General features: G+C 27.3%; 3 protein-coding genes and 1 long non-coding RNA gene across 11 annotated transcripts in view; 3 read left to right on the top strand and 1 right to left on the bottom strand.

The window, feature by feature from the left end:
* Positions 1-11,532, top strand: part of LOC122571369 (extracellular matrix protein 2) — a 29,242-nt gene extending 17,710 nt beyond the window's left edge. For 2 of the 4 annotated variants that reach the window (XM_043735018.1, XM_043735019.1), the window contains exons 2-9: positions 3,590-3,963; positions 4,263-4,579; positions 4,768-5,351; positions 5,701-6,043; positions 7,033-7,398; positions 7,632-7,805; positions 8,444-8,660; positions 10,202-11,532. In XM_043735018.1, coding sequence (XP_043590953.1) covers positions 3,598-3,963; positions 4,263-4,579; positions 4,768-5,351; positions 5,701-6,043; positions 7,033-7,398; positions 7,632-7,805; positions 8,444-8,660; positions 10,202-10,612 — 2,778 coding nt within the window. In that variant the 5' untranslated portion in view covers positions 3,590-3,597 and the 3' untranslated portion in view covers positions 10,613-11,532. The remainder of the gene's footprint in view (positions 1-3,589; positions 3,964-4,262; positions 4,580-4,767; positions 5,352-5,700; positions 6,044-7,032; positions 7,399-7,631; positions 7,806-8,443; positions 8,661-10,201) is intronic. The other 2 variants (XM_043735021.1, XM_043735020.1) reach the window with 2 other exon arrangements.
* An 895-nt stretch (positions 11,533-12,427) lies between these two features.
* Positions 12,428-17,588, top strand: LOC122571582 (probable hydroxyacid-oxoacid transhydrogenase, mitochondrial). Of its 4 annotated transcripts, XM_043735519.1 has the most exons (9): positions 12,625-12,657; positions 13,223-13,331; positions 13,749-13,768; positions 13,846-14,012; positions 14,316-14,548; positions 14,753-14,983; positions 15,180-15,342; positions 15,740-16,021; positions 17,361-17,588. In XM_043735519.1, exons 2-9 carry the CDS (start codon positions 13,321-13,323, stop codon positions 17,442-17,444), a joined length of 1,191 nt encoding a protein of 396 aa, XP_043591454.1. In that variant the 5' UTR covers positions 12,625-12,657; positions 13,223-13,320; the 3' UTR covers positions 17,445-17,588. The 4 variants fall into 4 exon arrangements, with proteins under 4 accessions (XP_043591453.1, XP_043591451.1, XP_043591454.1 ...); XM_043735518.1 differs by lacking the exon at positions 13,223-13,331 and having other exon boundaries at positions 12,428-12,657; XM_043735516.1 differs by having other exon boundaries at positions 12,432-12,657; positions 13,749-14,012.
* Positions 17,589-18,467: 879 nt separating this feature from the next.
* LOC122572044 lies at positions 18,468-20,141 on the bottom strand. The gene is made up of 4 exons (XR_006318353.1): positions 19,897-20,141; positions 19,133-19,302; positions 18,880-19,014; positions 18,468-18,787 (listed from the first exon to the last, which is right to left on the bottom strand). It is a non-coding gene; the product is annotated as an uncharacterized LOC122572044 (long non-coding RNA).
* On the top strand, positions 19,376-23,633 carry LOC122572041 (glyceraldehyde-3-phosphate dehydrogenase 1-like). Of its 2 annotated transcripts, none has more exons than XM_043736561.1 (8): positions 19,376-19,989; positions 20,470-20,549; positions 20,629-20,752; positions 20,966-21,081; positions 21,378-21,641; positions 22,119-22,279; positions 22,502-22,696; positions 23,085-23,344. In XM_043736561.1, exons 1-8 carry the CDS (start codon positions 19,911-19,913, stop codon positions 23,200-23,202), a joined length of 1,137 nt encoding a protein of 378 aa, XP_043592496.1. In that variant the 5' UTR covers positions 19,376-19,910; the 3' UTR covers positions 23,203-23,344. The 2 variants fall into 2 exon arrangements, 1 of the variants encoding a protein (XP_043592496.1); XR_006318351.1 differs by lacking the exon at positions 19,376-19,989 and adding an exon at positions 23,534-23,633 and having other exon boundaries at positions 20,394-20,549; positions 23,085-23,252.
* The last annotated feature ends 10 nt before the right edge of the window (positions 23,634-23,643 follow it).

Below are 23,643 nucleotides of genomic sequence, written 5' to 3'. Positions count from 1 at the left end.
CCTTCCTTAAATTACATTCCATCTCCGATGACTCTTGCCGTCTGTTATTTAGACATACCTGCATTTCTAACATGCCTGTCGATGCACAAAAGATAGATTTTCCTCGATTAGAAGTTTGCTTGGAATGTAGCTTACAAAGCGCGTATATATAACGTGACCTTCCGCCTACAACCTTATATTGTTAAAGAATTATTTAATTCTAATAATGATGACGCTTATGTACATATGACTTGTCCAAATATAATAAACTATTTAAGCATTTTTAATTTAGGCTACAAAAGAAAGAAAAGGAACAGTTTAGAAAATACAGTTATTACTACTGTTGGCTCTATTTAACAAATTGCTATATTTTTCTTGGCGAACTCATCATTCTGAAAATACAATAATTATTACATAGTAAAATAGTTAGGCGTTATAAAAGTCAACATATAAAGAGATGTATAGCTATTTACGAATAACAATGTATTCGAGTTACATCATACATAGATAATAATTCGCTTACGTCAGTACGTTTTACCTTGGTAATATGAATACTATTGAATATATTCAAATACACCATGAATTATGTTGCGTGGTTGTTTTATTAAAGAATGTGTTTCTCCCCAATTGATAACATTATACGTTTGAAGATTAAGAATAATATTTCGAACTTTATATCAAGAATAAGACAGAAAATTTAATTATATCGTACGCTATTTATAGAATTTTATAGTTTGTGCTAATTGAAATTATTATCACTGAAAGAAACGCTTCAACTGTAATTGTGCCTCTCTTCAAATAAAGTGATTTGTCTCGTTACGAATTGAATTATAGGCTAAAAAATGTTTGTGGTAGTTGAACATTGAACACGATAATCATACAGCGCTGACAATGAGAGGCGCTCCACGATAACAATAGCTATATCAGTAATGTCACAGTGTAATGCATCTACATCTACAAAAAATTATTTTTATGGATCTCGTTAACTCTTATCTCACATTTTAAAGTGATATCGCGACAAATTAAAGTAATTAATTTTATTCTATTAAAAAGTAATGAATAAATTTTTTAATTATTAATTCATCATTAGCTTCTACAGTTTCATCAAATTCTACCCAATTATTAACGTGTACAATTATACAGACGTATAAATATATTTATGCAGAAAATGTAAACTAATTTCTTTAACCTGCACCATTAGACCATTATTATTTACCGTCGGAATTATACCATTAAGAATTAATTGCATTTCGTAAACAATGAAATGAGTGATAAAACAGAATGTTTCATATATAAAGTGTATTTGAAAATTACAGCATCAAAAATCAGTTCTTCAAGTTTTCCTTCACGATGTTTCCGTTATAATACCTTGAGTGTTCTTCCGTATTCTATAATCACTAATTAACACTATTTAATTTACATGAGACGTATTTCCAATGCTGTAAACAGTATCATCTTTTTTTTTTTTAACACTAGTTAAAGCAGGAGAGATCCAATACGTATTGATAATATATATTATTGATCGCGTGCAAGTGATATTGAAGGGTTGGGTTTGGATACCGATGCAAATTGAAATATTTTAAAATTCAGGCGTCGGTACACTGGCAAGTGACGGAGATACTAGTAATGATATTGACTCTATGCGATCAAAGTCCGATATTTTTAATGAATATTCATAGCGTTGACTGGAGGAACATTTGAGTTTTGTGTCACGATGAATACTCGCTACACCTTAGCTACATACAGGACATAAACAAGAATAAGTCGAATCGAGATAAAGTGTCGTACTTCAACTTTGAAAGAAGGATGTTCAAAAATGGCCATTTTTGCACCTCCTCGCGGACGAATAATTCATTTATGACATTTAAGAATTTCTCTCAGGCAACAATAAATGTTACTAGTATTTATCAGAAATGTGATGGGAGAATTGAAAACAATGAATTACGCTTAATCTTCAACTTCTTTACATGCTGATCCATCTACGAAATAATTATCCATCTATATCGACATGATAGTACTTCAATCATTGTGTCGACGAATCAATTGAAGTTTGATGTCGAGCGTACTGTTATAATAAATGTATCAAAGTATCCGGATGATTTGAGCACTAGTCTAGTGATTCAAGATCAAAGTACAAGGTCAAGAGAGTAGAAACTTTTCTTGGTTCAGTTACCCGAATGCATTTTCTTTTTTGGTATAGATAAGTACTTCCTTCAAAACCGGTTGTAGTTACTCGAACTTACCTATAAAACATTAGGTACATGCTAGGAAGCATTTAGTACGAATGAAATAAAGAAAGAAGTTATATTTCTATTATCATTACTATTACTTATATTATAATATACGTCTGTTGTTAAATTTACATTTTATATCTATATACAAATTTCTAATACTATCATTATTTGTAGTCATACGATTATTCTGTAATATATAAAATAGAAATGAGAATATCTGTTTCATGTTCTTTTTTTTTAATCCATCTACAAACGATAGATCCCTATGTCATGACGCAGTGTCGTTCATGCACACTATAGAATTTGTAATATAGACGATATATTTGTAGTGTGTATTTTTCAATTGTAGAGCCTAACTATCGTTCCGTGTAGAAGACAAATAAGAAGAACTTTAGGAACTTCTTCGCTTCTAAAAATATAACATAGGTATCCTCCATTTAACATTGTTAACGTCTTCACATTCATCAACGAAATGTGTCGGTATTCAGATCTATTGACAAGATGTTTCACGTCTCAACGAGAAGACATTGTGAAATACATATTGTGAAAGTGACGCCCAATGATATCAAAAAAATTAATCATGTAATTCAGATTCACTAGAACGTAATCACGTATATGGTATTAATTTCATTGAGACACTTCGCCAATTTGGTCAAAATACTTGTAAGCGATATAATTATAAACAAATTTTATTTTTTTCTCTTGATGATTCAACGCTCAGATATCGCCAATCGCAAGTCGAAGATATCGCGTCCCTCCTTCTGGATTGTAAATTTTATCAAAGGAGATAGATGTTTTGACGTATTCTTGTTTTGAGTACATATTGAGTACCGAATGAAAGCAGTAAAAGCAGTTGCAAGGTAGGAATAACTCGGCGAACACGACTGAACGCGAAGAATACTATGCATAAGTATAGGATCTAATACTGATTATTATATAATTTAAAGTTTTGAGAAACATCATGTAAAAAGAAAATATCAGGCAGATAATATTACTTAATCTAAATGACTTTATTTAAAACATTTTCTATACAAACTATTCATCTTTGTATATAAAACAAGCAACATCTGTACACAGAGAATTTCTTATCTAAGTTATGATAATAGTCGTCATCGTACAAATTATTGTTTTACTAATTAATTAACTTGTAATCTATGGTCGATTTATGCTGAATTTTGTCAATAAGCCGAAGATTAAAAACAAAACGACTTATCTTACTTTTTCAAATTATATCAAAAAGCATGTCAAGTCTTTGAGAAAGTAAAGTTTTCAAGATAGTGTGTGTATTGTATACTAGGTATATATGTATACAACGATGTTCATAATTCAAAATATATTATTTATATATTTTTATATAAAAATGTTTTTATTTATAGATTACAAAATGAAGACTCTGACCATTTTGCTGCTTACGGTACTCGTATCTGGAGTGGTTCCTCGAAGTAATACTCTATCTGATCCTAGCGACGCAATATCATCTACAGACGTATCGTTAAACCGTATAGAAGATTCTGCAGAATCATCGAAAAAATCTTTACTTAAGGCAAGCGATACGTCCGGAAAAGTGTCTTATTCTACTGCCGCAACAATAAATGGAGAAACGAAAGACAAAACGTCCATTTCGGGTGATAAGAGGGTAACTTTAAAATTAAAAAAAGATGATCTACAACTTTTAAAACCTTTCCTTGGTCCTAAGGATTTACTTTTGCAAGAAATTCATACTTTAGACGAAGAAGCTTCTAATTCTAAGGTGATTTGTAAGTTCTTACATACAACTGACAATCTGACAGTGACTGAAATGATAAGACAAGAGAACTAACGGAGATACACAATATACATATATCCGTTACTTTATGATATTGAGATGCTTGTGCGTAATAATTTTGGCATATTGAAATTTTTATTAATCCAATTCTCTGATAATAATTAATAAATATCCTTTCTTCTTTCCTATTTTCGTCTCTTTTTAACGTAAAGATATTGGAATAATCGTAACTAATGCCATCTGATCGTAATTTTATAATAACATTGTGATGAAAATAATTGCAGACTCAAGATGGAGCCAAAGTGGAAGTTAATGGTGAAAAACGCGTAAATTTAACATCCTCCTCAAATTCATTAAGGACAATCGGCGATAATAACATAACCGGAAGCAGTGCTAAATCAAAATTAGGTAAAGATGAAGACGTACCCTACGAAGATGATATGAACGAGGACGAAGAATATGAAAACGAAGACGAATATGACGATACCGATGAAGACGATAACGAAAACGACCAAGAGCCCGAAGATGATGAACAAGTGATGACACAATGTCCCGATTATTGTAAATGTAGTGGGGAGTATGCAGCTGTATCGACTGCAACGTACGTTTTTAGTTTTTAACGATAACATGATATAAATTATTTCTTTTATGCTAACGACAGATAAGCACAATATTAATTTAATAAGTATTACATAATTTGATAATTTCTATAAAACAAAGAATTCAGATATTACTTCAAATTTAGAGACACATATAACTAAAAAAATTTTCCATTTGTTCTGTATTTAGATGCACCAAACTCGTGGATCATCAATCTTTTGACAGAAATATTGTACATTTGCGTATAGAAAATGCTGGTCTAATTAGTCTTGGCCCTCATGCATTTCAGTCACGAGGTTTCCAACAATTGGAATCTATTGCGATCTCTGACACGAGAATAGTCGAATTAAATCAAACTGCGTTTGATGGAATACCGTACTTATTTTCTATAAATTTAACACGTAACGATATTCAAGACATTCATCCGAATACTTTCCAAAGCAACAAACAACTATCATTACTTGCTATTTCTGGAAATCCGTTAAAGCATACGCAAGATTTGAAATTGGCAAAACATGGCCTGTTTGACGCTCCATCAGTTACAGAGTTTGATTTCTCCTTTAATGGTTTGACAAAACTGAAACGTACAGCGTTTTCAAAAATGAATGGTCTGACTTACGTTAATTTAAAAGGTAACAAATTAAAGGAAATTGACAGTGAATCTTTTAGCACATTGGAATCACTTCTGGAAGTGGATCTTTCGAACAATATGTTGAACGAACTTCCTGTTGATCTCTTTTCTAACAGTAGAGTTCAAACGCTTCGTATTGCTGGTAAGATTAATATAGTTAATCGTACACGTTTTACTATTTAATTGATGCAACATAAATGTTCTTATGAGAAAATTATTTACTAGCATTCTGTTCAGTAATAACGGAAGAAAAAATGTATTCAAGAAAACATATATTTAATTAGGGAAAGACAAAAAAGCACGAGTTCTCTTTTTGTTTGAGCACGACAAACTTGAATTTCGTGATCAATATCTATAATCATCAACGATAGTTATTAGAAATTAATATTAATATCTAATGACTAATAAATTAGTTTATATTAGTAACTAAATAACAATTTACCTTTTTTAATCAAATTGTATGTATTTTTAAATGTGTATTTAACTTTTAGGAAATAATTTGACCAATTTGAGTACTATACAAGCACCGAGAGTGAAATTATTAGATGTATCTAATAATAAAATCAAGATAATAGCAAAAGATGACTTTTCTGATGCAACCCTACTGGATACATTGACAATTAGATCGAATGGCCTCAAGAGAATTCATCAACATGCTTTTACTAATCTTAATCAACTTACCAATCTTGATATTAGTGATAACAAACTAACTTCTCTGACAGAACACCATTTAAGAGCTAATTCGATGTTACAAGTTTTATTAATGAACGACAACCCCGAATTGGAGACCTTACCAATATTCAAAACATCTGGACCTGACTCTAATACATTCAGGTAAGACTACTTTTTTAAATATTCACTATACATATATAATATTTATTACCATCGTAACTTTACTAATAAGTAGATATAATACATATGTATATGTATAATCAAGAAACAGGGATAAATTATATTTGAAAATTAATTTCTTCATTAGAATAACTTTGTTATTGGTAAATATTAATAAAAAGGGAGCCATTTCCGATTTTGATAATTTTTTAATATGTTGCCAAGATCATCATCCTGAGTAGTATTGTAAAGATCTTCGCTAGGGATCGCCATTTATTAAAAACACATCAAGAAATCATTTTTTGTATTTTGATGCAATAGTACATCAATAACTAAAAGGTAATGATCTTAAGATCACATTAAAAAATTATCGAAGCAAGGGGTGGTTCGCTTTTTGTAAATCTTTACCTTTTTATACATAGATATAACTATATATAATGTTAATATACATATAGCAATATGATAATAGAAATTTCCGAACTAATGTGACGAACGCGGTACAATAAATATATTTAAATAGAAAATTTGTTATCTAATTTTGCTCAGTACGTCATATATAGATTTTTATAAAAGTTAAGTCATATTTTAAATGTATTTTATAAATGCTCTAAACAAAATTAATTTAATTAATTTAAAATTAAATTAGCATAAACGCAATATCTCTAAAATATATTCTTTTATCATCTCACGATGATATTTATTTCTGTGTTAATTAAATACTTTTATTTTTCGTAGAATTCTTTAATTGTTGTTTTATATGCTTCTTTTAGTTAAATTCTATACTTTATTTTTAGTTTTATCAAGAATTTTATTATTTACAGCATAAACATATGTACATCCAGTTCATTCATATCATATATATAAATAAAATTAATTATTTAGATAATGATTAATTATTATATAATATATAAGATATACTTGTTATATTAATTGTATATAATTAACTTTTTACATATGTAAAATCGCACTTATAATTGAATTCATTTTTACAGTGTATATCGATTTGAATGCTCAAATTGTGGTTTGTATTTCCTCGAAGAAGGAACTTTCAACGCCATGCCAGCAATAGCACGATTAAATTTATCTAGAAATCGTTTGACTGGTCTTCCCGACGGACTTCTGAGTCGCCTCTCGTCTTTGCGAATTCTTGATCTTTCTGACAATATAATTAGTACCTTAGAAAGTAATATGTTCCGTGGTGCCACTAGTTTAACTAAAATCAATCTTGCGGGTAATCCTTTGACAGCATTACAAGTGACACCATTCCTGATGACTCCCAGTCTTAATAAACTCGATGTAAGCAGATGCGCTTTGGAGAGAGTTTGGTCTGAAGCTAGACTTCCACTGAATAGTTTACGGTACACATATTTTTATCACAACAAAAATTTGTTTTTATACCTGTATTTGCAAAACATTAATCCTTTTATTCTTACTGACTATTTTATATATTATTTATTTATTTTAAATTAATAATTTTTCTTAGTTACATTTCTCACATAAACTAAAAATGTAAAGATAACAATTCTAAAATAAAATGAAATAATATTGACATTAAATCAAAATAATTGTAATATATATATTGCATTTTTAGATCCCTGTCAGTTCGGCAAAATCTTCTTCGTCGGATTACTGTAGAAGAACTAAGAGCAATGCCAAATATTGTTGGTTTGGACTTATCATATAATCCTCTTGATTGTGATGTTGAGTTTAAAGATGCTGTACAATGGCTCACGGATCATGGTGTGACGCCACTTGAATTGTCAAGGTATTTATTCATTTTATAACATATAATTAACTAATATTTAAAAATTTATGATAATATCAACTTTTCAGTTTGGAAGAAATATTTTTATATTTTAATATAGACTTTCAAATAAGTTATAATCGCAATATTATCGAGGCATATAAGGATAAATTTTTATATAATAATTGAAGAAAGTAAATTTAATTATTGAAACTTAGTTTAAAAATACGTAAAAGTGAAATAGTAAAATCATTATCAGTGTCATTTTATTTCGTATAATTTAATACTAACTATAAACATTATGCAATATTATCTTCACATATATTAAAAAGGATTGAATAGATATTAATAAAACTAAAATCAAATAAAAGAATTATTTTAAACTATTCCATTATTAAAAAAAGGTAATAGTTCTGTAAGATTTTTAATGATTGGTCTTTTTTTGGAATAGTAAAACAGAGAATCTTTTCTCTTTTAAATAAAGCTTTATTTTTGCTGATGGTTCACATAATACGAAATTATAAAATTTTAAGCAAATTCGACAGTATTGTTTTTCTTAAACCATTTCAATAGAACCATATCAATAGAAGAAACTTTAAATGTAAGATATGGAAAGCGTACAAATTAAGTAGAATAATGTGCATTTGTATAATTTACAGTTATATAAGCAATTATGGTGATAGTGACAACTATCAAGACTCGGAAGGTATCAGTCAATGGACGGATTTAGCAAAAATAGTTTGTGACGGCATTAGTTCTGGACCACGACCGAGACCAGTTCCTCATAAAGAAACGAAGTTGAAAATTTTCCTTGGTGGATTTGACACGTCAGTAGATTCAGACCCTCTACTGAGAAGCAGTGTTGAAAGTGATGAAGTAAGCATAAATTTTATAATTTTCACCATTTTGATTAATGATAGAATATGATAAAGAAATTTATACAAAATGGCCCACAAATCACTTTGCTATTTATAATTTGTATAAATTTTCTATTATATAGTTGTAAATGTTTGTTTAAAATATTTAATATTTGTTTTTTTGGAAATTTGCAATTAAATATTATAATAAGAATGAAATAATAATGAAAAGTTCACAACAGAGCAACGAGAAAAAATAATTAATTTTTATCCTGGAAACGAATGCTACATTATTCTAACGCTATTCTAATGGTATACGAAGAAGTCCACTTTTACTTCAGTGGATATGTTAATAAGCAAAACACAACAACCACATTTGAGATGCTAAAGAGCCAAGAGTTTGTCACGTAAAATTTATGATAAAAAAAAGGAGTAACTGAACAATAACTTAACTTGACCGTGCTTTTATAATTTTGTAGGCTTTTATTCACGAAAATGATTAAGTATAATATTACAATAAAGTAGCGAAGTTCAAATCACGGCCAAACTGTAGACAAGACTCAAGACTGAAGACTAAAAAGACTCTTCTTGGTCGAATGCTGCTTTTATATGTTGCGTTTGCCGATGTTGAGGGGCAAGGGGCGGATCCTAATTGCCCTTCGTAATAGGAAAAATGTAATGTTGGGCCATGTGCAAAGGTCAAGTCAAAACTTAACGGTTCGCTGTAAGGTAGTATGGAATGACATAGATTTGGGTATGGTTGTTGTCACAATTTCATCATCGTGAGTTGCATCCTGTAAAGATTACAATATTACAGTTTTATGTGACGTTATATCGCAAAGAATAATAGGGTCTTATTCCACGGATTTTTACTTGTTGCTTCGTTCTGAAATTTTCAACTATACATTTCCAAAAACAAATTTCAAGAATTTGAAACAGAAATTTAAAAGTATACAATAAGAAAGAATTTATATAGCTTTTAAATGTGAAAGTAACTTATAAGCTACCCTGTATACACAAGTTTAATATTATCTTTTCAATTTTGTCAATACTGTATAAACTAAAATGTAATTGTAATTATTACACTTATATATATAAAAATTATTTATCAGACACTATGCTTCTAAGTCTACTATAGCATTTTCGATCGTTATTATATTTTGTTAACAGAGATTATATGTTAAGAAATATTTTGTATAGTGATTCTTATACACCTCTTTCTTTTCTTTCTTGTCAAAAATATTTTTAATAATCATACCAAAATTTGAAGTTATATACATTTTTATATATACAAGAATTATACAAATTTCTGGTTCTAATTATTATCAATCAAAATTAATTGATATAATAATGAATATAAAAATTATAAGAAAGTTATATTGCTTTAAAGAGTTACAATCAAATACAATTAACATTATGAAATTGTATCTGTATACTGTACATACCTTCTACTTTTTAATCTCAGCTTCTTTTAGGAAGCGCTAATTATATTTTATTTTATAAGAACTTTTTAACAATCATAAGGATACTTTTATGTAAAAAATTGTTCTTTTGTATTAGGACTTTCCTAAACTGCATAACTTTGATCACGGAATAAAGTCAAATGAAGAATCTGAGAAAGCCTGGACAACTCAAGATCAAGAATACGAAGACTTCGTTGCCTCCGAAAATATGGAATATCATCCTTGGTACACTAATGCACTTTGGCCTGTAATTATTGTGATTATCATAATTTTGTTGATTCTTCTACTAACGGCACGTATTGCAATTCATTTAACCAAACGGCGAGGTCAGGGACCTGTTATCAGGCCACCAATGATCCTTCGACAAGGTTTAATTGACAACAAGAACTGCGGTTTAGTATATAAGCCGCTTCAAGAAGAAATTGCTACACCGCATGTTCCGAAACGGGGAAGCTTTTACTCCAGCAGCACATTCCATTATGACAAAATCGTGCCAGAAAGTGTTTAGAATTCGTCATGAATTACAGTTAAATAATTAATTATTTAGCAACCAATATATTTGAATTTAAAGAGGGTAAAAAATATTTAAAAAGATAGAAAATATTCTTAAATATCGATGCGCAATTTAATTATACTCAGAAAAACGTGCCATGTGCAAAAATATTATACTTTTAATAGTAGACATAAAGGGAACATATAGACTTCTACACTTAATATTATAAAATATTCGTAAATGATGATAAAAGTACAGGCAAATATTTTTTAATATGATTAACTAAAATAACTAGATTAGGATGAATACTAAAAAGCACGTTTTTCAGAGTGCTTAATGTCGTTGCACTTCCAAGAATTTTATAATACTTAATAATATTTTGAAAGGAAATTTATACATTTTATATGAAACTCTTACTTGCATAAGCAACTAATATTCTTTTAATTCAAATAAACAATTTTTATTATAAATTGGAATGTTATAATAATAACTCAATTGGACGAACATTTAATTAGTAGTGCATAATTACCATACTTTTATTGGTTGATATTGATAATTGTCATTTATAGATAAATAAATGAGTTACTGTAAAAATAACTGAAATCAGAAAAAACAAAAATCGGCAAAAGTTAAAGAAGCAGGATTTTAAAACACAACGAATGTAATTTTACATTTTTAATTTAAATAATTCTGTTCAATCACAGTAATATATACAAACTATAAAATACATGATTCATAATTACGGTGATGGTAACAACATCACTTGTAACATTTGTTTAAGCCATAGAAAGTTAAGTATTTGTACCAAGTACTACATATAGTACCAAGTGAACTAATTCCTCGTAGTATAAATAGTACATTATGATGTGCTATATATTATGCTACATGTTGTAAATAATGTATAACGTTTTAATAAAATTTTGATTATAATAAAAGATGACAATAAATTTCTTCCTTTGTAATATTTCATTATGTCTGAATAGAAATAATAATCATCTTAATTTGTAAAAACAATATGATACTTTTACTGCAACCTTGTATAGATATTATAATGATATGATATATTAAAAATGCCAAAAATATTAATAGATAAATATACTTCATATATTTTAGAGTAATAATAATATTATTTTTTATATGTATATGTATAACTATTCTCTACTGTCATTTTTTATATAATGAATATTTACTATATTAATGTATAATGTATAACATGAAATCAAATATTAATATGCCTAGTGCAAAAATATTTTAATCATACTTTCACACACTATACTTATACATATGTATATGTGTATGTGTACTGTTACACATTTGACATTAAATATTTAAAGAAAATTTGATTAAATAGTAAATATAATATATCTAAAAGAAATAAAATTTCAAACTATAAAACAATAGAGAACTTTCAAAATATATTAGATTTGAAATATACCATGTACATATATGGTAAAATTTAATGGTATAATTTAATGGTACATACCATATCATATATGGTTCATATTCGTGAAAACAATCTCAATATGTAGTTAACATGTTTTGCTTCTATTATCAGTGACGCTAGGTAATATAAATAAACCGATAACATGTATATATTTGAATTAGCTTGTTATCTAACTATAGTTACGACAATAATTTTTGAATATACATATTTTGTACCAGTTTATATATACAATATAAAATTCAAAGAACACTACGTTATTAATTCAATGTATTAATTTCAATTAATAAACGGTATGTATCATTAGAAGTTAATAAGACTAAATTGTTATTAAACATTTTTTGTTAGTGGGAATGTAAATGATAATATTAATACGGCACTGACTGCTATCTACGTAATATTGTGTCACACGTATGTGTACGTACAGTAGATAATTAGAAGAGAATAATATCTGAAGGCTCAGTAGAAAACAGCGCAAGAGATTAAAGGATACTTGAAACATATAGTTAATACTTTTGCTTTAAATTCTTGTTTTATTTTATAATTATACATTATATTACAAAAGGATGATTTCCAAAAAACGTATCATAGATCTATTGCGAGTTATATCTTCTCAGTCGTGAGTATATATATATATATGTAATATACATACGCATGTACATATACATATGTATATTGTTTTCATATTGTATTCGTACTCTAAATCCTACAAAGTTATACATATATTATACACTTCATCTATATTAAAACAATTTCACATCATTTTTTATATAATACTTAACAGGATATTTAATGATATTAATATTTACACAATATACTAAAAGATACATGTTACAATTTTTATTAATTTTATAATATTAATATATGATATAAAAAATATAAAATAATTTATACTAAAAATTTTAAACAATTATATACTTATATATAATTAATGTGCCTGATAATAAATAAATAAATAAATTTGTATTACTTAACAAAATTATTATATTGTACGTAACAAATTTAATTATACGTACTTGATACGTGCTTGATATGTATTTAATATACTCATGTTACAAATGTACAAATACTACAGATTTTTATATATTTTGAGATCAATAATTTTGTCTTTTCATTGGCATTCTTATTGTATTTTAAGTTAATTTTAATTAAATATTTTTGGTATTAATTGATGAAAATTGTAGATGTAAATGTCCAGCTCATGGAAATCCAGGAGGTACAACTATACATGAATTAAGCAAAGCTCGTAGTACAGTAGCTAGTGCTATACCAGCAAAAGAATATGCATTTGAAGTATGTATTTTCAAAATTTCATGACAAATGACCTAATATTGAAGCTAAGTCTGTTATTCATTAAATGACTATAAAATGTAAAGGAGATCGTAATTCATTCAAATATTTTTAACACTATCATATTATGCTGTCATGTGAAATTTATAGTAAAATCCAACATATATATTTAGATTTATTGTGCTTTTTCCAATAGTCTGTGATGCCTATATGATGCTTTTTACTGAATTTTTAAGAAATAGAAATTTAATAATAAATTCAATAACAAATCACTCTCCTTTATTTTACTCTTTTGATTCATATTTCTCAAATAAAAAGTATAAAAAATAGCACTGGAGTTAAATTTATACATCTTTTATTCATTAAACTTTGACTTAAATATTAGTTTTATTAATTTCATCTTGATTAAAATAATTGCAGATGGCTTGTTCTACAGTGCGGTATGGCGTTGGTGTTACAAAAGAACTCGGTATGGATATGCAAAATTTTAATTCAAAGAATGTGTGTTTGATGACAGATTCCAACTTAATAAATTTACCACCTTTTAAAACTGCTATGGACAGCCTTACTAAATATGGAATTCAAACTACAGTTTATGATAGTGTACGTGTAGAACCCACAGAACAAAGTCTGAAAGATTCCATTGAATTCGCTAAACGTGGACAATTCGATGCTTTTATAGCGGTAAGAGACAAATATATGCGCAAATCTTATTTGAAAATTATCAGTCTCATTTTTCTAAATTATATTTAGGACATATTCTTATGTTTCTTAACTAGCAAGCAGCAATTCTGCATTTTGAGAAATAAAGAATTAGGAAGATAATTAGTTTTATCAAATCTGCATTGCAAGAAGAAAAAATTAAGATAATTACTCCTATATTTTTAAAATTTATAAGATTAGCTATAGTTTTAACTGCTGTGGCTATAAATTAATAACATTATTTATTTACTATGAAGTTTAATATAGGTTTAATATTATTATTAGGTAGGAGGTGGTTCAGTGATGGACACTTGTAAAGCTGCAAATCTTTATAGTTCTGATCCACAAGCAGACTTTTTAGATTACGTAAATCAACCAATTGGTAAAGGAAAACCAATTACAGTGCCATTAAAACCATTAATAGCAGTACCAACTACCTCTGGTACTGGTTCAGAAACAACTGGTGTTTCTATCTTTGATTATCAACCACTTAAAGCCAAAACTGGAATTGCTAATAGGTAACTTATTATTAATGATCTTATCAAGGAAAAGATACTGATATGATATATAAATAACAATATTGTAATATAATTATTATTTAATTGAAAACAATTTACATTTTGTGTATGAATGAGTACATGTGTGTTATATATTATTAAATGTTATTTGTAATTCAAATTATTCAGAACAATTATTTATTTTGAGAATTTTAATTACAATAGAGCTCTGAGACCTACCTTAGGTCTTATTGATCCAAATCATACATTAAGTATGCCAGAAAGAGTCTGTGCTTATTCTGGTTTTGATGTGCTTTGTCATGCTCTTGAATCTTTTACTGCAATACCATATACAGAAAGAGCTTGTCCTCCCAATCCAATTCTTAGACCAGCCTATCAAGGTAGCAACCCTATTAGTGATGTGTGGGCGAAATATGCTCTTCAAATAATGTGCAAGTATGTAATTGTTTGTTGTAAAAAAAGTATATAACGATTATAATAAACAAATAGAATATCATAAGAATATAAATTTTAATATTTTTAATATGGCCTACATTAACATAATTTACTTTCTTTTTATAACTTTCTTAAGGATTATTTATATTTGTATAGTTTTCATATTGTATCTCTATTACTTCCAATTACAAAATAGGTATTTTAAAAGAGCTGTATATAATCAAGATGATCTTGAAGCTAGAAGTAACATGCATCTTGCAAGTACCATGGCAGGTGTTGGATTTGGTAATGCTGGAGTTCACCTTTGTCATGCACTTTCTTATTCTATTAGTGGAAATGTACATAATTTTCAGCCAGAGGTATGTACATTTAATTTTAAATAATAGAAAAGATAATAATTTTATTAACTTGTTCGTAAAAGCAGCACATATTAAATGCATTATTTCACAGTTTTGCATACTTAAATTGCTACAATATAAAAGTGCAAATTTTTGTGTTACACAAAAATGTAAGAATTAAGGAAAATGTTAATTATCAAAATTAAAGTAGGTATGATTAGTGACATTAAAATCACATCTTATGCCATATACAATAGATATAAAATAAATGTACATATGATTAAATACAACAGATAGTTATTGGCAATTATTGTCATTAAATTATGTTGTTGCCTATATAATTATATAGGGTTAATTAATTTAATATATCTAAATAAATATTTGTTGAACTATAATATTGATGCATTGTTTATTGTAGGGTTATAACAAAGATCATCCTATAGTGCCACATGGTCTTTCAGTTGTTATATCAGCACCTGCTGTATTTTCTTTTACTGGGAGTGGATGTGCAGAAAGGCATTTAGAAGCTGCGGAATTACTTGGTGCTAATATTAACCGAGCTAAAAAAAGTGATGCTGGCAAAATATTATCAGACGTTGTAAAAGGGTACATGCAAGTGATGAAAATTGAAAATGGTTTGAGTGAATTAGGTTTCAAAAAGGAAGACATACCTAATTTAGTCGAAGGCACACTACCACAAGTAAGGTTCATTATTACGATATGGATATGGTGTGTTTTCTGACGAATTAACATTCTGACATTATTAAGAGATATATAACATAGTTATATCGTCCTTGAGATGTTTCATTCGTCAGAATACACATTCATTATGATCATGGTCTTATTTCGCTCCTTTCTTTTTACACCTTTTCTAAGGCACAATCAATCAATTATCGTCACTGAATTAGTATTAGATAAAATGTGACATATAATTATGTACAGTGTCCTATTTAAATCAATTCCTGCGAATATTTCCAAAATGCATTAATCGATCCGTCTTTGAATAGTTTCAATAGTCTCAATAATTGAATAGTTTCAAAGACGGACCGATTAATGCATTAAAACATAGGGTCCCGTTTAAAAAAGCAAAGCTGACCTCTATACGTTTTTTCTAGTATCATAAATAAATTCGGAGATATTTGCAGGACACACTGTTTATAATTATTATAGCTCAATTCGGTTGTTGCACATTTTTCACTGATTATGTAAATGAATTCAGGAAACAGAAATTTTAGACACATATTTTCTGGTTCTTAAAAATTGTTAAAAAGGAAAAAGTTAGAAGCAATTAAAAATTTTAAAAACCGAACGTCTCCGACCACATACCGAATGTAACCGAAGAACGCGTAATGTTACATGTCTGCGAAGGCCCTACACATTTTCTTAACAAGCTATATATATTACTCCGGCAACCGGCGTGCGTACACACCAGAGCACGGTCGTTACGTATACGGCCATGCATGAAAGAAACGAACTTGTGACATCACAAAGATGGCAACTAAGAAACGCGTGTTTCCACTCCGCTCAAATATCACCAAAGTTTTAATTTAATTATTTTGATTAATAAGTAAATATATGTAACGAAAATGTAAACTAATTGCTTCTAGGAACCCAAATTTTTGTCTTTAGTAACTTTCTAAATAAAAAACGGGAATTTTAAACTGATAAACAGATAACAATTTCTTGCAAATTAAAATATTTTTTTAAATTTCAATAATTTCATTAAATCGAACAGTTTAAGATTATTTCTCATCCAGAAAACATGTGTACATATTTTGGTAGATAGAAAAACCACAATCAATTTGCAGTAGTGATTTATTAGTCACTATACATTATGAATTATGACAATCAAATAAATTTGCCATATTTTTGAAATTTCATACTGCTATATATGACGAATTCATACAATTGTCACATAATAACATAATTTTTACATTTTATTATTTGTATGATCATACAATATTTTTTTCACACATTTTGAAGCTATAAATAATCTTTGAGCTTATTTCATTACTAATCCAGCCTTACATTATTTTCAGCATCGTATTACAAAATTGGCACCACGAGAACAATCAAAGGAAGATCTTACACAGTTGTTTGAAAACTCATTTACAATTTATTAAAAAAATAATGTTTCTCAATATGTACTGTATGTATTTTCTCAAAGACCACATTTGATCTATTTTTAATATCTACTTTTTCTACATGTAATTTTGTTATTTTTAATATATTTTATAAACAAAAATAAATGTTTTTTTAAATGAGAATATATAATTATACTTATTAATTGTTATATAATTATTAATCTGAACAAATAAACTAAAAGCTAAGTAGATAACACTAAATATCTGAAATATTAAACATACCAGTTATATTATTTTTAAAGTCATTTTATCAGAAAATCCTTTATAAAGCACTCATCATTATAATAATGATGAAAAGGATTCCTGAATTTAATGACTTGTAGTCTGCAATACAATTACTTATAAATTTTTACTTCTATTCTAACATTGTACGTAATTTTTGTTTGATAACATACAGAATTTGATTACCTACGCCAAATACATTGCATATTACCATTTTATTATCAACAGTAAAACCTTTATATGTAAGAAATTAGAGATTAGCTACAGATTAATATTCACCTGAAGCAGTCAAATTGTCTTTTATAAATTTAACTAAATATTTAATAAATTTTTTCAATTATTTATCACAAACTTTAGGTGGAAACAGTTCGTCCTGTTTACAATATATGTCATCGAAAAATGTAGGACAGTCATAAGGTGAGTTGACCAATTTTACACACTTAAGTACTAATATTGCACCGATAGTGCAAATGAAACATTTTATTAATTTCTTTTTTATTATTTAATATTTGAAAGATGACTTTTAGTTATTTTAAGAAATGTATTGAGCATAAAATTTATTAGTACCAATTTTTTTAATATATAAAAATTGTACATGTAAAATATACAAATTAATATTAAGTCATTAAAATATACAAATATCATTTGTAGTATACTGAATAAGGTTTTGTAAAATATTTTATTTTAAAAAATTTAAAAGTTGAAATTAATTATTTACTGTAGCAATTATTTTAATGTACAAATGATATTTCTAATTTTTAATAATATTAATTTGCATTTAGGAACATGTATCATGAATTTTTATATTAAAAAGGAAGGTACTAATAAATAATTTACTATATAATTATATACATTTCACAGTTCAAATGAAATTAAGGCATTGTCTTTATTGTATCAAATATTCCCTTCCTTCTTGTTCTGTACTATGACGCGACTTCATTTTTCATATGTAGTGCAAAATTTGTTTAATATAATAAAGATGTACGAACAAAAATTGAATTTTTTCTTGAAAAATTTGTCTTTTATGATGAGTGTTTAATGAAAAATATTTCTTTTGATTTACGAATATTCTTTTCCGGGCCGAAGTTGTTTAAATGATACTGAAATTTATGATATTATTTATGAATATAGCTATACGTAATATGATTTATCATATCAATGTAATTCAAAGTTAAGTATTGCAACAAATTACCTTCAACGTTTTATTAGAAAGCCATTTGTATCTTATTTTTTCTGTAATTTCCTGTAGTGAACCTTCCATGTTTAATTGGTATTAGAATATGTTACATTTTATTTTAAATTATGAATTATTCATGTCTTCTTCAAGCTACAAAATGTTAGAAATGCTTCATAATTTACTTATTCGTTTTAATAATATGTATAGCATACACATTCTACTATTACAATATTACAAATTTTATCGAAAATAATATTAGGTCACTTACCGTCGAACTTCCTTAAATAAATACCGTTCTGATAATAAATATCCATTTCGGTATTTCACAGCTTGAACTGACTTCCTTGACTGCGAGCATGTGTAATACTGTTCACCAAGGAACGTCTTGGGATTAATTCTCTCTTGTAACAATGTTGATGTTTGCTTTCCAATATCAAACTATTTCGCATTTCATAATGGTCGTAGTAGATGTGTATGGGCAAAAAAAAAGAAGATAATAATATTATTACTGTGGTCTTTCTACGATATTCGTTCAAAGGATATTGAAAGGAAGATTCCAAAATACACATGTATACATATATATACTATACTGTGTATATATTCAGAACATTTAATTCACATTGCTGTTAATATTTACAAGTGTTGATATCGACAGAAATGACCGACTATGAAATGGTACACACATTTAATTAAATCAGCTATACGAATATTTGACGAATTTTCAAAATCTACTTTCTGTTACATGATGCTTCGTACTCAAAAAATGTTTACCTATTTTTACATGAATTTTTAAATTAATTTTTCAAACATAAGTCGAACGATTTTGAAAACATGTATTTCTACAAATAGTATTATATACATACAGGATATATGTATGCATGTGGTACTATGCTATTCTTGTTACGATTTTTCAAACCCTTATTTTTACAACAAAAATGTTTTGAATAAAAGTTAAGCAGATTTCAACTGGCTACAAATTGCGATATAAAAAATTCCCCAAAAAATTATTTTTTGACAAAAAGCCCAGCTCACTTTGATTTCTGTAAATGACACTACGTATTTTCGATTTCATACTGTTGTACCTGATGTTAAGACGCATTATATATATACTACTATCATACTATGGCTTTGAAATGACCTTGAAAGTTGAAATGTTAGCTTAATCAGTGCTGTATTTTTATACCAATAACCTTAAACATTAAGTTTTATACACAAATATTTTTTAATATTCCTTACACTTCAGTTAAAATTTATTTTATTCTTGAGATATTATTTTATACTTTCAAATTGTCAAGATGTTATCTAAAATTCTAAACTATGACAATTTATTTTATAACCGAATTTAACATTCTTTCATTCAATTTTTCATTAATCATAATATGACAAGTTTATATTATATATTCTTTCCCTATATCATAAATGTTTATTATATTATGAACAAATTTTGATAAAAAAACTACTTCCCGATATGTCCATTTCAATTTTGTATACAAATTCGCACTATTGACTTTTTGACGTTTCAGAACAACTAAAATAAGTACAATACAAATGCGGTATATAATTTTGAAATATTATAAACTGATACTAGGAAACATTTTCGTAAAGTTATGGCATTTGTAGGAATTAATGGATTTGGAAGAATAGGAAGAATGTGTTTACGTGCTTGTCTTGAAAAGGATGTTACGGTAACGAATTAGTAAAAAATTACATTTACACGCAAATATTTTAATATCAAGCAAGTGTAAAACAAATATATTGCATTAGGTTAAGATGATTAATGATCCGTATATTTCAACCGATTATATGATATATTTATTTAAATTTGACTCGACTCATGGTCCTTATCCTGTAAAGCTGGAATGTGAAAATGGATTTATTATTATCGGAGGTATATTTAATAATTCATACATTATATTTTACTTGAGTCAATTTAATTAAAGCTGGCGCTGAACAAACTTTGTATTTAATACTATATACATATTGTATTACTGATATACTGAAGTAAATATATCATTGTAATATAAGTACAAAAGATCGATTAATAAATTATAGATTCACAAACTTACGAAATTAATACTTGAATCAATTTTTTCTTTTGAAGACAACAAAATAGCTACATCTCAAGAAAAAAACCCATGTAAAATAAATTGGAGAGATGCAGGTGTAACATATGTAATTGAGGCTACTGGGCTTTTTACTACCTTAGAAAAAGCAAGCGTAAGAAAAGAGATTGTTCCTCCATAGCTATTATTTATAATTTTGGTGTATTTGTTAATAGTTGTATTACAATCTCGATTTAATATGTACAATCGTCTATATTATAATGCTACTTAGAAAGCTTTCGTTTATTATTCAAACTTCGTAACTCATTATAAAGAGTAGAAATTTTTCTATTTCATGAAAAAACTGAACTTATATGTAATACATACGTAAAAAATTTATAAAAATATATTTAAATTCTATTACATAAGATAAATGTCTAGAGAATAAAGGAAACATCTGCCTCATTTTAGTTACATATGGATGGTGGAGCTAAAAGAGTAATTATTACCGCACCTTCTATAGATGCATCAATGATAGTTTATGGTGTAAATCATGCTTGTTATGATCCAAAAAAAGGTAAAATAATATCAGCTGCTTCTTGTACAACAAACTGTGCAGCACCTATCATTCGATTGATGCATGATAAATTCGACGTTATTGAAGTAATGATCAGTAGCGTACACGCTTTAACATCGATGCAACGAACTTTAGATGGGCCCTTAGAAAGAGGAAAGGTATTTACGAAATATTTTATCAAACTCTCTTTATTCATGAAAACCCGTACTTTTAATAGTTATAAATTCGTTGAAGCAATTAGTATTATTAATGTGTTACACAAAAAATATTACAGAAATAAAATATGTTACTTAATAAGAAAAGTATTACGTTCCTAATATAGCAATAAAAACACTTTTTAATAGAATAATGTATTTTTTGTCCTTAGTATCGCAGCTATTAAAATAAATCAAATTTTGTCGTCGAATCTAATGTTTACGTTACTTAAAAAACAATAATTTTATATTATTTATTAATAGAGATAGTAACTAAGAATTGATTACGATTAATGATTAACTTAATAAGTTCTTTTATTTTCATATAATATTAGAACGAACGAAACTAATTCGAACTTTAACATTTACTGATATAACTTGTGCATATTGATTTGTTTTACTAATTTAAGAAAATACGTTATAATTGTATCTGTATTGTAGTTGTGGAGAGATGGTAGGGGTGCTCTCCAAAATATTATTCCGACGTCTTCAGGTGCTGCCAAATCATTGGATAAAATTATTCCTGAACTGAAAGGCAAAATATCTGCTATAGCCTTTAGAGTACCAATTTCAAATGTTTCTTTATGTGACATGACTTTTCGGTAATGCCAATTACAGTAATTTATTTGATTATAGTAAAAATGTTATATATATATATATATATCACATATAATATTACGAGATTTCAAAACAAAAAACATTAATATTAAAGAACAAAGTAGCTTTACATCAACTGTAATTAACTTTCCTTAATTTATAAAATTAATACAAACAAATATCAAATGGCAACATGTGACACATTTATACAGTTTTATTAATGTTAGAGTTAATAAACCGACAACGTATGAAGAAGTGAAGGAAGCAATGAAAACAGCGTCAGAGAATGATCTAAACGGTATATTAGGTTATACAGATGATGATTGTGTGTCATCCGACTTCAATAAGACAAGCTTTTCGTGTATTTTCGATGCCAAAGCTGGAATTCCCCAGACAAGCACATTCATCAAAGTTGTTGCCTGGTAATTATCAAGTCATATTATTTCATAAACCATATTTTGTGACTTTTGTGAACTTACAGAATCATTTCTTCCATTAATATAATAATCAATTTAAATAACAACACAAGCAATATAAATCTTTCTTAATTATTTATTATTCGTATATGTACATAAATTACATTTATATGCATTTGAAATTTATATATACAGATATAAGTACTATTATCAAATTCTTTTTGAAATTGTAAAATAATAAATTTTATGTTCAATTACTTTAGATTATTTTGTAACAAATTTTCAAACTGATTAATCTTTAAATATAAATACATAACAAAATTTAACATAAAATAATTAATGAAGTAAATATAAAGTTTGTTAATTAATTAAACGAAAATATAAATATTTGTAGGTATGACAATGAATATGGTTATGCACATCGTATAGTGGATTTGATACAATACATGTATCAAGTTGATTCCGGTAATATACCAGTACCTGTGCAGGAGTTAGATGAAAGTGAAGATTAATTACTTCATTCAGTAACAAAAATGTATTATAAGATTACGTTTTATGCAAGGTAATCTTAATATGTATTCTATTCATATCTCCTATTAATTTATGTATCTCTTATAAGTTTAATCCCTTATTAATTTTAAACAAAAGATCACTATTGCATTAAAGTTTCATTTATTGCATTTTGTTCTATATATGTATGTATATCTTGTTTGCTAAATAAAATTGTTAAATAGAGAAGGTTTATATATTGTATAAATATAATGAAAATAAATCTGTATTAATTCTATCTATCTAATTCATTTTTAATATACAAATGTTACACGAGAACAAATTTAAATCTAGCGGCTTCTGAATACGTCGATAGGAACGTGTACTCACGTGATCCGAGAATAACCGATGATGTACGAAAATAAGGAACGGTTACAGCGCATACGCCTAAAACTGGTACCGGT

This window comes from Bombus pyrosoma, linkage group LG10 (genome assembly GCF_014825855.1).
Source record: "Bombus pyrosoma isolate SC7728 linkage group LG10, ASM1482585v1, whole genome shotgun sequence".
Lineage (NCBI taxonomy): Eukaryota > Metazoa > Arthropoda > Insecta > Hymenoptera > Apidae > Bombus > Bombus pyrosoma.
This window is presented reverse-complemented; position numbering and strand designations above follow the sequence as displayed.